Raw genomic sequence first — 16,571 nt, forward strand, 5'->3', positions numbered from 1 at the left:
TCGTTATATACCTTATATTGTTGTTATATACCTTATAATGCTGCTATATACCCAATAGTGTTGTTATATACCTTATAGCGCTGCTGTATACCCAATAGTGTTGTTATATACCTGACAGTGTTGGTATTTACCTTATTTTGCTGTTATATACCTATCTATACAGCCAGCGCTAACTGACATGACACTCTCCCCTGTGCACACAGCAATTAAATTCATTGGCGGCTGCTTTAGCAAGATATAGTACCAACTATAAAGAGGGCAACATAGCAATTACAGCAGAACTGTTAGTCTGATATTTTCTAGCTGCTTCCTGTCAAACTATGAAGTATAAAGGGAATGGCTTTCTGTGTGCGAGTAGAGCATGGCAGTTCTTATCTGACATACACTGTGTGCACATGACATAGACTGACCAGGTGAATCCAGGTGAAAGCTATGATCCCTTATTGATGTCACGCGTTAAATCCACTTCAATCAGTGTAGATGAAGGTGAGGAGACAGGTTAAAGAAGGATAAATGAGACATGGATTGTGTATGTGTGCCATTCAGACAGTGAAAGGGCAAGACAAAAGATTTAAGTGCCTTTCAATGGGGTAGTAGGTGCCGGGCGCACCGGTTTGAGTGTGTCAAGAACTGTAACGTTGCTGGGTTTTTCACGCTTAACAGTTTCCCATGTGTATCAAGAATGGTCCACCACCCAAATGACATCCAGCCAACATGGGCCAGCATCCCTGTGGAACACTTTCAAAACCTTGTAGTCCATGCCTGACGAATTGAAGCTGTTCTGAGGGCAAATGAGGGTGAAACTCAATATTAGGAAGGTATTCCTAATGTTTTGTACACTCAGTATATACAGCTCAAGGAGCTAATGCCATATGAGTGAAATTCTATTAAATTCTATTAGGGCTGTCCCTTGATTGGTTGAAATATTTAAACTTATTTTTCCACATAGAGGCAGTGTTTGAATAAAATCAACTACATATGCACTGAGCTTGTCTGATGCTTTAAGCACACTGCTTCATTAAATAATTAAGACACACAAATGACTCAAGAAAGAGCCCGATGGTCACACTGTGTTAAAAAAAATGACAAACATTCCCTATTCCCTCAACCCTGCTCTCTTTACATGAAACATGTAAGCATCGCATGCATGTAACCAATAGGGCCTGACCAATAGCCTATCATAATTACATCAAAAAATTGGTTATAACAAACTCCGAACAGTTAATGTCTACAGCAAAATGAATGCGGAAGACGTGAAAAAGAAACTCGAAATGGGCGAATGTTTGTTTACTGGTTGCTTGGGAGGGAAAGGGAAGTCAGATCTGTGGAAGACATTTGACATAGTTGTGGAGCAAGCATTCCGTGAGTATTATGTGTGCCAAACAGTTGCTGTTTGATTACAATATTACCATTTGCAACAGTGTAAACAACAGTAAATAAATAAGTCTACCAGAAGCTGTTCATATATTTATTGTTGTGGCTAATTATTCAAAGCTTCCTTTGTTATTTAATTTTAAAACTAAAATGCTTGATTTCATGTCAAAGCATGACTATCTAGTATGCTGTGTGATGGCATGAACGAATTAATGCTTGATTGATTGATTGATACAGTAGCCTATATAGGCCTAAGTTAGTTAGGTTATTAAGACTAAACAGGAGGTGCTCTTAGTCCTACAGCTCGACAGTGGTTATACAAGGATACTATACTCAGCCTACTAATGATAATGACATTAATGATTATTATAATGATGATCACAATAATAATTGTACTAATAACAAGATCAAGAAAAAGGAGGGTATAGGAGCGAGAGCTGTGTGTATCTTATGTGTGACAAACAGGTGCTGTTAGATTACAATGTCATTTTTCTGCATGTTTGGAACAGTGAAACAATGTAAATAAATGATAAGTAATACCAGTCTGTTCTATCGAATTAAACAATGGTAAAGCCTTTATTACAGCATAGCAATGATTCAAAACAGCCGAATCTGTGAAATTACTATATCCGACATTTTGCATTTGCATGAGGCTTGGTGCTCACAGATTCAATCGGCTATTAAACAAACACTCAAACAGGCAACAGAAGCTAGATTCATTATTTCTATAGATATATACGGATGATTTATAAAGCCAGGCACATTTAACACTTGATTATTGATTATAGAGCTACGGCAAGGGCTGTTTCCTCGTCTCTGCTGCTGCTGCCCCTGCCGCATTGTTCTCAATCCCAATACGCTGGTTAACTTTGCTGTTATGCACATAGGGAAAGGTGCCAATTCTACTGGGAACTAAGGGATATGTTTCAGAACCGCGGACAGCGGCCATATCCAACGCGGGAGAAAGCACATTTTTTATGAAATAATATTTGATTTATTAGTGTTGCACCATTAGTTTTTACATAATATAACCATATACAATTTCAGTATCACATGTCTTAGAGTGATGGACACACACCCCCACATGCACTCAGGTCGATGTCTTTACACAAAGCCACACTGAGACACTTTGGACTAACTCCTTGATGAGATCCACAACTGTGCTACGACTGTGCTATCCCCGTGGCCTCCAGAATGGATCAGTCCACTGAGACAGGCGCGACTGCTTGACTAAAGACATCTTGGTAAACCAACAGCCTATCGACTAAGCAATCGACCAGTCGACTAAATGGGGTCAGCCCTAAATTCAATACACTGTTAACAAGTAGAACGCATTCTTCACTATGCTCAAATAGTTCTAAATACATAAAACTGTCATTAGAGACAAACACTACCGTATATGGAATGATTGATAATTATGACGTGTGACTGGCATCCATTACACAACTCTGTTTCACATGAACGGCATTGCAATGTGAGACAGTCCATCTGGCTTCTCCTAATAGAACCATCAACACACTACTAAAGATAAAATAAAAGGGAAATAGAGAAGAAAACTGTCAATTTAAGAGTACATGGAAGATATTGGTTGTCGAACGGGGTAGTGCAACGTCTGGCACAGACTTCGAGCTATAGGGTTTATATACAGTATAAAGTGTTAACATCCTGGGATATCTTTCTACAATTATCCTCAATTTGAGAAGATCACAGCTTTTCTCATGACTCCTCTCATTGAGGACGTATCAGTTTCATTAGTGACGCCACCACTGTCGTTTCAGACCTTAAAGCTTCAGCCAAACTCCATGAACTGCACCAAATAAATTAGATAGTTTTTCATACAAAACATTCCTTGATGTGTTGTGTTTTTCCATTACTAAGCAGAATAAGAGCATTTCCTTTCATATACAGCAGTCCCCAAAGCTGGCGCTAACCTCAAGGAATGTAAACACAAGCAGTCTGTAAACAAGACTCTCTCTGGGCCCCCAACCCCCCCTCCAACAAAACTGACTGACTGACCACCACAAACCAGCCTAATGACGTCCCTCACTGACCCCAAAATTCAAAGAGAGGCGCAGCTGCATTATTAGGCCAGGCCAAAGGGGTCTCAGAAAGAGGTGTAAGGAGGAGGAGGAACGTCGGGGACAATGGCAGCAAGGCTCTCCTCTGTCCTCCACTCCACTCGAACAATGTTGAGCCTAGTTGTGGAGAGAACAGAGAACTAAAGCAGACAATGCCACAGAGCAGACACTCACTCAGTGGATCCCACCATTGCCAATCAGTGAGTCATGGAACAGAAAAATGGGGGGATTAATGATCTGAGAGCAGCCCCAGCTGTCGGCTCCTAACGGGGGACGGACAGGCCGGCCATCCAGTCGCTTGGAAGCTCTCCTCTCCTTGCTGGAGCCATCAGCACTTTGAAGACGGGGTTGTAGAGTGGCTCGGGCCCAGGGCTCAGGGCCTGGGTTCAGTGTACCATGTTCTATATCCTCCCACTAACCGATGGGGACGCTGTCAGCGCCTCCACACAGAGAACAAAGGGCAACAGAGAGAGAGAGAGAGACAGAGAGAGAGACAGAGAGAGACAGAGAGAGACAGAGAGAGAGCTATCATATGTCCCACCACAGCGCAGAGAACAAGTATTACAGGCCTCATTTGAAGCACACTTATTACTTTACAGCCCAATAAATAAATGGGCTTCTAAGAGCTAGGGGTCTCCATTTGGGAGGGTGTGGAGGAACAGCCTGAGTCTGGCCCCATTGTTTGGATTTGTGTGTTGAGTGTGTGTGTTGAATGTAATCATGGCAGTAAATGTTGGTGTTTTCACGTGCTTGTCCATGTATTTATGTAGGAAGGGAGAGAGGGTGAGTGTGTATGTTGGGACAGATTTTCACTGTCCTGTCCATGTAGAAGCTACCTCCTCTGTCAGCATTAAGACCATCCTAATTGAGCATAGGAGCGCTGGAGCACTGGCATTGTGGGGTTGATCTGCTGGGTGCTGATAAAGTGGTTTCTCTGCTCCAGGGGAGAAGAAAAGGTGCCATGACAGAGTTATGAGGCGTGTAAAAAACCTGATTGCTTCCCCTGGGCAGTGGGCAGGTTCTGAATGCCCCATGACAACCCAGACCTGATTGCTTCCCCTGGGCAGTGGGCAGGTTTTGAATGCCCCATGACAACCCAAACCTGCAGACACAATCTCACACATCCAGAACAAGGCTCAGATACCAAGGAAGGAGCACTACTTCAGTCAAACCCCCAAACCGACTCCAGAAGGCTTCTCACAAATTACATCTAAATAACTTATTTCATATAACTTAATACATATTTCTCTTTTGGAGGGAGCCCCAAATCCTGCCGATCAATTCGAACCTGTGTCTGCCAACACTGCGTACTGGCAACCCGTTTTCATTGGCTAAACCAAAGAGTGTTTTCTTAACCTAGAGTGTAACAAACACCTTAGAACAAACAGACTTGTGTTTTTCCTGAGCTCAACACAATAGCACAATGTTACCCCTTCACCCAGGCCAGATGGATACATCTGCTGTGAACGCTTCTGACATGTTCTCTTTAGTAACCAAGAGTGGATCAGTCACAGAGAAAGAATAGTGATCCCATGCAGTATTTCCCTAGTTGTGACACTTTAAATATTTCACACACTGTTGGCAAGGAGAAAGTGTATTGGTTTTACATTCCAGCAGCCAGGATGAAAGTGATAGACTGGCCAGTGGTGGGGCCACAGAACTGGCCTGGGTCATGGCCTGTGCCAGACAGCCCAGCTTTTACACATGGCTGTAAACATGCATACTAACTGGCTTACTGTGTCACGGCCGTCGAAAGAAGTGGACCAAAGTGCAGCGTGGTGAGCGTACATTTTCCTTTTATTTAAAAGGTCGCCAACAACCATGAAGACACAACCGTGAAGCTTACAGGGCTATAGCGCCACTAACAAAAGTCAACTTCCCACAATGACAAAAGGGGGGGAAAAAAGGCTGCCTAAGTATGATTCCCAATCAGAGACAACGATAGACAGCTGTCCCTGATTGAGAACCATACCCGGCCAAAACATAGAAATACAAAAACATAGAAAACAGTACATAGAATGCCCACCCAAATCACACCCTGACCAAACCAAATAGAGACATAAAAAGGCTCTCTAAGGTCAGAGCGTGACAGACTGTGTTGTTTTCTACCATGCTTTGCCTACACTATGCCCCTCCAGAACCTCTGTCAAAGAGAAACTTAGAAACAATAGCATCATAGACAATAAAGATCATGGCAGTCCCACTCATTAGGCAGGATTATGCGGCAGATTAACGAGGGCGGCATTTTCTGAGCTAAACTGACCAAGACACACCTCCAACAACCACACATAAAACCTCACATAATTCTGCCCAAAAACAATGGCAATTTCTCTCAACCAGTGGCATATGGGCTTTTTAGGTGAGCGTTGATGCCGCCCTGTGATAAGCAATGCCCACTTTGTCAAAGACAAATATTTTGATTGTCCGTTCCCAGCACGCCTTTCCAGGGTGCTGTTGGAGAGACACATTGCTGTGATGTCCACCAACGTTTAGTCCAAAAATGATCTAACATAAATGATGTAGCAGATACTGTGTAGGATATGGTATAAAGAGTATGTGGCTTTTTCTGTAGCCTATTCTGTAGGAGATAAAATGTATGACAATTATTTGGTTTTATTTTCTTATTTTTTTATTGCAAATAGATTGGGGCTTCTATCAATTGAAATTGTCTGCATCATTTCCAATCCCCAAAATATATTTTTTTATAAATAAATATTATTTTAAATACACAGTTGAAGTCGGAAGTTTACACACACCTTAGCCTGACTCAGTTACACTAGCTCTGTCAGGAGGAATGGGCCACATGGATAAGCATTCATAAAATTCCATTGAGGCTGACATGGGTGCTACACCCTAATAAGCACAAGCTAATGTCTTTTGGACATCTTATTTTGGTCCTGTACGGACGTCTTTTTTTGTTGTTTTACAAATGGTAGGCTTACCAAATAGACGGGCATTCCTAAAATTCTATTTCAGGGAACACTGTAGGCTACACCTCAGTAAGCTTGGACCGACGCTAACGTCTTTTTTTTGGTGCACATTGGTTTTTTAGTCCAGTCCGGACCAAATCTTAACCAATCATAGATGTCTATGTTTGGATCAGATTTGGTTCGTTCCAGACTAGAGCTTTGGCGGTCATGAAATTTTGTCAGACGGTTATTATCAAAAGACTGCCGGTCTCAAGGTAATTGACCATAAATTAACATAAACACGTTTAGCATCTCCAAGGTCTCCACACATACAAGCTGCATACAAGCCACTGATGTGTGCCTTTGGAACATATACACTTAAAAACGTATAATAAATACATTTAATATACACCATCACAATAAATACTTGATTTATTTTGTCAGGTCTGAAGAAACATGATATGACAAAAATCTATTTCAGAGGAATAGAATATGAGTTGTTATCTCGCTCTGCTCCATGCCATAGGCTGTAGGCTTGTTAATTTAGCAGACAATGTATGCTTATAAGTCCCGTGCCCTTGTTTTATTTTATCTGATTTTATAGGAAGAAGAACATAATTGAACTTAACTGAATAAAAAATAAAGGATATTTTTTACCATTCTGGAGCGAGTGCACATATGAAATGGTTATGTTGAGCGTAGAAGTGATCATTTGAAACAGGTCAATTTAAAGTTATTTGGCAACTTTGGTTGTGAATGATACAACATTTAGAATGTCTTAGAACTCAAAAAAATATATGGGCTGCATGATGTGACAATAGGCTATTGATGGTTTGAGAAAGTAGCAAAAAGAGCTTGGGCTCTGTTCCTTGCCTCTGGCTGCACAGCTGGCCTCTCATCAAGGGATCATATTTTCACCCATCATACTATTCTCAATTGAATCTTGTCTTTACTAATACAGTAACAGTCAAAAGTTTGGACACACCTATTAATTTCAGAGTTGATCTTTATTTGTACTATTTTCTACATTGTACTCTCTGTTCATCATATATGCATAGTCACTTTAACCATATCTACATATACATACTACCTCAATCAGCCTGACTAACCAGTGTCTGTATGTAGCCTCGCTACTTTTATAGCCTCGCTACTGTATATAACCTCGTTACTGTTATAGCCTTGCTACTTTTATAGCCTCGCTACTGTATATAGCCTCGTTACTGTTATAGCCTTGCTACTTTTATAGCCTCGCTACTGTATATAGCCTCGTTACTGTTATAGCCTTGCTACTTTTATAGCCTCGCTACTGTATATAGCCTCGTTACTGTTATAGCCTTGCTACTGTATGTAGCCTCGCTACTTTTATAGCCTCGCTACTGTATATAGCCTCGTTACTGTTATAGCCTTGCTACTGTATGTAGCCTCGCTACTTTTATAGCCTCGCTACTGTATATAGCCTCGCTACTGTTATAGCCTCATTACTGTATATAGCCTCGCTACTGTATATAGCCTCGTTACTGTTATAGCCTCGCTACTGTATATAGCCTCGCTACTGTATATAGCCTCGTTACTGTTATAGCCTCGCTACTGTATATAGCCTCGCTACTGTATATAGCCTCGCTACTGTATATAGCCTCGTTACTGTTATAGCCTCGCTATTGTATATAGCCTCGCTACTGTATATAGCCTCGTTACTGTTATAGCCTCGCTACTGTTATAGCCTCGCTACTGTATATAGCCTCGCTACTGTATATAGCCTCGCTACTGTTATAGCCTCGCTACTGTATATAGCCTCGCTACTGTATATAGCCTCGTTACTGTTATAGCCTCGCTACTGTATATAGCCTCGTTACTGTTATAGTCTCACTACTGTATAAGCCTCGCTACTGTATATAGCCTCGCTACTGTATATAGCCTCGCTACTGTATATAGCCTCGCTACTGTATATAGCCTCGTTACTGTTATAGCCTCGTTACTGTTATAGCCTCTCTACTGTATATAGCCTCGCTACTGTATATAGCCTCGTTACTGTTATAGCCTCGCTACTGTATATAGCCTCGTTACTGTTATAGCCTCGCTACTGTATATAGCCTCGCTACTGTATATAGCCTCGTTACTGTTATTTTTCACTGTCTTTTTACTGTTGTTTTTATTTCTTTACTTACCTATTGTTCACCTAATACCTTTTTTTACACTATTGGAGCCTGTAAGTAAGCATTTCACTGTAAGGTCTACCTGTTGTATTCAGCACACGTGACAAATAAACTTTGATTTGATTTGATTAGACTAATAGTGAAAACTATGAAAAAACACACATGGAATCATATAGTAACCAAAGATGTGTTAAACAAATCAAAATATATTTTATATTTGAGATTCTTCAAAAGCCACCCTTTGCCTTGATGACAGCTTTGCACACTCTTGGCATTCTCTCCACTAGTTTCATAATGTAGTCATGTGTAATACATTTCAATTAACAGTTGTGCCTTGTTAAAAGGTCATTTGTGGAATTTCTTTCCTTCTAATTTGCATTTGAGTCATTTGTGTTGTGACAAGGTAGGGGTGGTAAAAGACCAGGTCCATATTATGGCAAGAACAGCTCAAATAAGCAAAGATAAATGACAGTCCGTCATTACTTTAAGACATGAAGGTCAGTCAATCAGGAAAATGTCAAGAACTGTCAAAGTTTCTTCAAGTGCAGTCTCAAAAACCATCAAGTGCTATGATGAAACTGTCTCTCATGAGGACCACCACATGAAAGGAAGACCCAGAGTTACCTCTGCTGCAGAGGATACGTTCATCAGAGTGACCAAACATGAGCAATTGACATTAGGCTGGTGGAAATTTGTCCTTTTTTCTGATTAGTCCAAATTTGACATTTTTGGTTCCAATCACCTTGCCTTTGTGAGACCCAGAGTAGGTGAATGGATGATCTCTGCATGTGTAGTTCCCACCGCAAAGCATGGAGGAGGAGGTGTGATGGCGTGAGGGTGCTTTGCTGGTGACACTGTTTGTGATTTATTTAGAATTCAAGGTACACTTAACCAGCGTGGCTACCGCAACATTCTGCAGTGATACGCCATCCCATCTGGTTTGTGCTTAGTGGGAGTACAATTTGTTATTCAACAGTACAATGACCCAACACACCACCAGGATGTGAAAGGACTATTTCACCAAGAAGGAGAGTGATGGAGTGCTGCATCAGATTACCTGGCCTCCAAAATCACCTGAACTCAACCCAATTGAGATGGTTTGGGATGAGATGGACCACACAGTGAAGGAATACCAGCCAACAAATGCTCAGCATATGTGGGAACTCCTTCAAGACTGTTGGAAAAGCATTTAAGGTGAAACTGGTTGAGAGAATGCCAATGATTTGTTTAACTCTTTTTTGGTTACTATATGATTCCATATGTCATTTCATTGTTATGATGTCTTCACTATTATTCTACAATATAGAAAATAGTTTTTAAAAAATAAAGAAAAACCCTTGAATGAGTAGGTGTGTCCAAACTTTTGAATGGTACTGTATGTGAAAGTTTTGATTTAGAATGGCCCATTATCAAATGGGCAGGAACCGGGCAGGGGGAAAAGTACATGTCATCTGCATGCACTCCAATAGCAAATGGAGGCTGCACACTTTCTGCTGGTCCATTTTTACCAGGTAGGCTACTTCGGTTTTATACAGTAGTGGAGCATGTGCTTAATATGAGCAGCTGAGAAATAAATATAAAAACACTTATTTCACTCCATGCATCAACCACAGTTTGAGGAGCATTATCTCCCTGCGCGACAGGTGATATTCCCCCCAAACTCTGTATGTCATGGGCTCTCAAACCTTGTTGTTGCAGCTACCCAGTGCTTCATTTGGGAAACGAAGTGAAATCTGTTCGGGAACATCGACACTAACATGTTTTCACAACAAAAAAATATTTAACTAAAGTGTTGGCAGCCACTCTGCGGGCTCGAGAAAGGAATAAAGTAGAGAGAGGAGATGGAAATGCATAGTGGTGAGATAATCTGTTTTAAATCAGTTTTGTTTTATGTTTTAATGAGATGCGTAATGGAGGGACAATAGAGCCCTGAGTACCAGGCCATTCAAATCAAATCAAATCAAATTTTATTTGTCACATACACATTAGGAGCTAATGGAGGGACAATAGAGCCCTGAGTACCAGGCCATTAGGACCTAATGGAGGGACAATAGAGCCCTGAGTAACAGGTCATTAGGACCTGATGGAGGGACAATAGAGCCCTGAGTACCAGGCCATTAGATCCTGATGGTTGTTAGCCTGAGTACCATGGCATTAGGACCTGATGGATGGACAATAGAGCCCTGAGTACCAGGCCATTAGGACGTGATGGAGGGACAATAGAGCCCTGAGTACCAGGCCATTAGAACCTGATGGAGGGACAATAGAGCCCTGAGTAACAGGCCATTAGGACGTGATCGAGGGACAATAGAGCCCTGAGTACCAGGCCATTAGAACCTGATGGTTGTTAGCCTGAGTACCATGCCATTAGGACCTGATGGAGGGACAATAGAGCCCTGAGTACCAGGCCATTAGGACGTGATCGAGGGACAATAGAGCCCTGAGTACCAGGCCATTAGAACCTGATGGTTGTTAGCAAGTTGGGTATTACCAAAGCATGTCCAGAGTGCATAACAGGAGATTACCTTGACTCAATGGTCTTGTGGAATTTTACTGCGGTCATGACTCATGGTAAAAGGACCGCAACAGCCCTAGTCCAGACAGCCCTAGTCCAGACAGATCTAGTCCAGACAGCCCTAGTCCAGACAGACCTAGTCCAGACAGACCTAGTCCAGACAGCCATAGTCCAGACAGCCCTAGTCCAGACAGACATAGTCCAGACAGACATAGTCCAGACAGCCCTAGTCCAGACAGACCTAGTCCAGACAGCCATAGTCCAGACAGCCCTAGTCCAGACAGACATAGTCCAGACAGCCCTAGTCCAGACAGCCCTAGTCCAGACAGCCCTCGTCCAGACAGACCTAGTCCAGACAGCCCTAGTCCAGACAGTCCTAGTCCAGACAGACCTAGTCCAGACAGCCCTAGTCCAGACAGCCCTAGTCCAGACAGTCCTAGTCCAGACAGCCCTAGTCCAGATGGCCCTAGTCCAGACAGCCCTAGTCCAGACAGCCCTAGTCCAGACAGCCCTAGTCCAGACAGCCCTAGTCCAGACAGCCCTAGTCCAGACAGACCTAGTCCAGACAGGCCTAGTCCAGACAGCCCTAGTCCAGACCGGCACTTACATATTTTGTCTTGCCCATGAATGGCACACATACACAATCCATGTATCAATTGTCTCAAGGCTTAAAAATCCTTCTTTAACCTTTCTTCTCCCCTTCATGTACACGGGTTGAAATGGATTTAACAGGTGACATCAATGAGGGAACATAGCTTTCACCTGGATTCACCTGGTTAGTCTATGTCATGGAAAGAGTAGGTGGTTTAATATTTGTACACTCAGTGTATATCAATATGCAAACTAGACCAATATCAGATCTATGCTTGTCCTAACGTCATCACCACCACATGTCCTTAAAGATCAAAGCCATGTTCACTATTCAGACTGTATATTTGTCTTGGACGGAACTGTTATCAATGGTTTCAACCACTCAACCACTGCAGAGATTATGATCTCCCTCCTTTCACTCAGCTGCTCTGTAACAACATGTACAGGGGTATTGGAGCACCACTTCTCAGGCAGGTCGTATCCCAATATCCATTCTCAGAGTGGTAAAGCACAGCTAAATTGATTGTCTACTCACCACTCATGAAGATCAATGACGCTGACAGGCTTCCATGACGACCGTGATGTATTGATTAGGAAGAAGAAAAGAGACAGCAAAGAGAAAAACGTACACAACAGCAGCAAATATCTTAAGAGATGTAAATGTAATTTCATACACCCATTTGAATATGTGACCTGGGGCTATATTGAGTAAATAATAAAGAAAAAGTATTCTGACTGCCAAATAGATATGCCAAAACCCCTGAATCCCTAATACCTTGGCAAACTGAAAGGGACTTTGACATCAGTATGCTTTAAGGCACATATCAACTCTGTGAGTAGATAACAATACTGTAATAGCACAACAAATACCATGGCTGTCTAGACTAATGAATGCTCACAGACAGCACCTAAGTGTGAATGTGATGAGATGTGTGCCAAAGAGGGAAAGGACTGGCCATGGTCCACGATGATCACAGAGAATAGAATGTTGTCTCCACAATAGTTGCATTCTTCTTCTGTGGTGTTCTTAGGGTGCTCCAAGCCCAGAAAGCTGAGCAGGAAGAAAAGCACCATTTAAACAGATATTTTCATGTGGCTTCATATGTGGTTACCAGGAACCATTACCAAGAGATCACAAGAGATGTCGGTATTTGACATCTTCATTAATTGTACAGCTTTGACTTTCACAGGTGAATGCCTGCAATATTTGCTAAGAAAAGCAGTGCAAATCTATTAACATCTTCACCTTCCACGACAGAGAATGTATGAGGACCAGACAGATTTAATGATTTACAACTAGAGGATAACAAAATGAGGAATAGGAGCCCCATTAAATAGAGCTTGTGCATGCCTGTAACACACACACACAGCCATAGCCTATGGCAGACGGTGGAATCAGACATGACTAATTAATTTAGTATAAAGGAAAGAAACAGAAGACAAAGCAAACAAAGAAGAGGAGGGATAAAAGCAAAAGGGGGGGGGGGACCTCTGGCCTTCCTTCCATCCCATTCTTTGTGGAAGACACACCACTTCTTGGCCTCCCTCCCTCGCTCCACTTGGGCCTCATTTTGCTGAGTCGCTACCTCCAGGCCAGGGCTGGTTGGTTCCCACATTGTGGCTCAGGGCTGAGGGCTGCTGCCTCTGGCTCCCTCCCTGGCTGCAGTAGGAGCCCTGCCTTCCAGAGAGACCCTCGGGCCCAGGAGCAAAGGTTACACCAACACAGCCAACGCTCTGCACCGCACCACAGCATGTCAGGACCTCACCAACGGTTGCCTTGGCGCTGTATTAGCTAGCCAGGAACTTCCGACTTGAGGTTAGCTCAAAGGCTCAGTGATTTGCCTTGTCCGAGGCCCTTCACTATTGTCCTTTTTCCTTTCTCGCTCACTTTCTCTCTCTCCACCAGCACCTCTAACCAGTCTAATTTCCCTTCTTCATCTTCCTCTTTTTCTACCTGTTCTTCACCATATCCTCCACAATATTCCTTAGTTAATTTGATGAAGGACAAAGGGGCTTGTCACCAACATCTTTGTTGAATCAATATTGACCTGACAAATTGTACCTTTTATTGATCTAGTATCTGTCTCTCTCTCTTTCTCATCTCTCCTCTCTCCTCTCGATCTCCTGTCTCTCTCTCTTTCTTATCTCTCCTCTGTCTCTCTCTTTCTCATCTCTCCTCTCGATCTCATCTCTCTCCCTCTCTCTCTTTCTTTCTCTCCTCTCGATCTCATCTCTCAATTCAATTCAATTCAATTCAAGGGGCTTTATTGGCATGGGAAACATGTGTTAACATTGCCAAAGCAAGTGAGGTAGACAACATACAAATCTCTCTTTCTCATCTCTCCTCTGTCTCTCTCTTTCTCATCTCTCCTCTCGATCTCATCTCTCTCTCTCTCTCTCTCTCTCTCTCTCTCTCTCTCTCTCTCTCTCTCTTTCTTTCTCTCCTCTCGATCTCATCTCTCTCTCTCCCTCTCTCTCTTTCTTTCTCTCCTCTCTCCTCTCGATCTCATCTCTCTCTCCCTCTTTCTTTCTCTCCTCTCTCCTCTCAATCGCATCTCTCTCCCACTCCCTCAATCTTTCGCCCTCTCTCATCTCATCATTTCATCTCCCCTTCTCCATCTCATCTCTCCATCTTATAGATGTCTAAAGATAAAAAGCCATACAAATATTACTAACTGCACATTATTCATAGACTATCCTCGCACTCTTAAGACTTCTGTATTCATAGAGTCCATTCTCTGCCAGGCTATGTCACTTAGGCTACAAACAGGTGCATGCCATTACTGAGTGATGACACTGTTCTGGTAACATTCCACATGACAAGCAAGTGTGTAATCGATGTTGTGGGAAATTAAGTTCGAAAAAAGTAGTTATAATTGCAAAATGTAAATATTCGGTTTTCTCACAAGTGGGGGCCGACCACCCAGGATGCTAAATACACACACACACACACACACACACACACACACACACACACACACACACACACACACACACACACACACACACACACACACACACACACACACACACACACACACACACACACACACACACACACACACACACACACACACACACACTCCTTGCCGAGGGATGTCTTTTTGTGTCTATCTGTGTGTGAAACATAACCAAACATAATCAAAGCTGCTGAGGCTTGCACACACACACACACTGTGCTCTGTCCCTGGCATATATAGATCTGGTTGCTACAGATTGACATGAGTAAGCATATTTGTATTATTCTTATTATTTAAAGAGAGAAACAGACAGAAGAGGGAAAATAGTAAATAGGCAAGAAAACAGCACCTAGGCAGCAACTTATTTCAACCCTTTTATTGTGTGGATGGATGACTTATAACTGCAAGTAAAGTGTTGTCCTGTGATCTGCATCGTGCTCGCATTTTCATTGACTTTCATTACCCTAATCCTCAAAATCATCAAACATCTTTAGTCTGAGTGCTCAATGAGGATTTTGAGTTTTTCACCTTAAAGCCTTGAGGCACAACCTGTGTATGAATCAAACAGAGGAGGCAGGACATGAAAGCATCCTGGGTGCAGTACTGTAGCCTAGCTCAGTGGAGGCTTTGACAGAGAGACTAGGGAGAGCCCTGCTGCTCCATGTGAGTGTTACAGAGGATTTTCAAATACTTGGCTTGGTAGTGATAAATACACCTTGATGGTCTCTCTCTTTCATTAACAACTATTCTGTTCTTGAAGTTCTCAACAAACCTGTTCTGTTCACACTGTTGTTGTTTGAAGTGTCGCCAGTGTATCTCCATGGTGAGAGAATGGGAGTGTTAGGGGGATTTAAACATTGATTCACGGTTTTGGATCAGACCTATAAAACAGGTTCATTTGCCACTTTTGTGCCAGTCTCAGAAAAGTGCAGCAGTAGCTTAACCATCATGGGGAGACAAATATAGTCTGGGCATGCAACAGAATAAATGATTTCCTGATCTCAGGACACATGCCAGTGCAAAACAATATTTAAACAGAGTGGAATTTCCTAGGTACTTAATACATAAACATATTCTGCATCAGCCTTCTAAAATAGTTTTCAATTTGCTTACCAGTGTGCCTGTTCATTAAATATAATATAATGCTGAATAGGATTAATGAGGCATACTTTGTTTTTTTATATTTTATTGTGAGATGCTGAATTTATTGGTGTGTGTGTGTGTGTAATCTTTAAAACATTAACTAATTTGTAACTCAATGGTCAGGCATTAGCTTACAAATTCACAATGCACAGCGGATTGAGGTAATGAAATCTGCACTAAATAACCATAGCTGCTCCCCAGGGTCTGAAAGATAAAGCCTGGAGAAATAAAGGTATTTTGATGGGAAAACTTACCTTGAGTGGATTTGCCTCCTGAAGCGCGAGCTGGCTGTTGGACAAAGGCAAGCAGACAGAAACCGACTAATCCAATGCTAGCGCGCATTATAATGTGCAAATGCATGGCTATTTTATACTGTAGTTGGACTGTTATAGTTAAACACCTACTTTACAACGCTTAACACGCACAAACGGACGGTATTTTTTTTTATAAGAAAAACGTGTTCTACCTTTAAAAATATATTGTGGTACTATGTCCTTTCCTTTGTGTCTGCTTATTGTGTTTCAAGTGATCGGGTTTTGCGGAATGCCCGACAATGTGCAGCAATAGAGAAGCGGTGTTCTGTGATCCTGTTCGACCCAGACCAATTTCAATATAAGAGAGAGGCAGAGGGACGTTTGAGAGAGATGGAGTGAGGCAGAGAGGAGGAAAGGGGTGGAGAGATGAGGATCCGCGCATTGCTCCTGCTCTCGCTCTCCCACACGCGCACTCGCTCTTTCTCCAACTACTTGCAAGTATTTATTTTTCTGCCGGAATTTACAATCAGCTGCTGGTTGGAACGAAGTCGTGGGTTGTCATGGAGGAGAAAGGTCAAACTCTGGGTGCAATCT

General features: G+C 42.3%; 1 protein-coding gene across 6 annotated transcripts in view; it reads right to left on the reverse strand.

The window, feature by feature from the left end:
• LOC118360904 (signal peptide, CUB and EGF-like domain-containing protein 3) overlaps nucleotides 1-16,322 on the reverse strand; it is a 139,957-nt gene extending 123,635 nt beyond the window's left edge. For 5 of the 6 annotated variants that reach the window (XM_052485201.1, XM_052485200.1, XM_052485199.1 and 2 more), the window contains exon 1: nucleotides 15,978-16,322. In XM_052485201.1, the coding sequence (XP_052341161.1) occupies nucleotides 15,978-16,083 (106 nt within the window). In that variant the 5' untranslated portion in view covers nucleotides 16,084-16,322. The remainder of the gene's footprint in view (nucleotides 1-15,977) is intronic. The other variant, XM_052485196.1, reaches the window with a different exon arrangement.
• Between the last annotated feature and the right edge of the window lie 249 nt (nucleotides 16,323-16,571).

This window comes from Oncorhynchus keta, chromosome 28 (genome assembly GCF_023373465.1).
Source record: "Oncorhynchus keta strain PuntledgeMale-10-30-2019 chromosome 28, Oket_V2, whole genome shotgun sequence".
Taxonomy (NCBI): domain Eukaryota; kingdom Metazoa; phylum Chordata; class Actinopteri; order Salmoniformes; family Salmonidae; genus Oncorhynchus; species Oncorhynchus keta.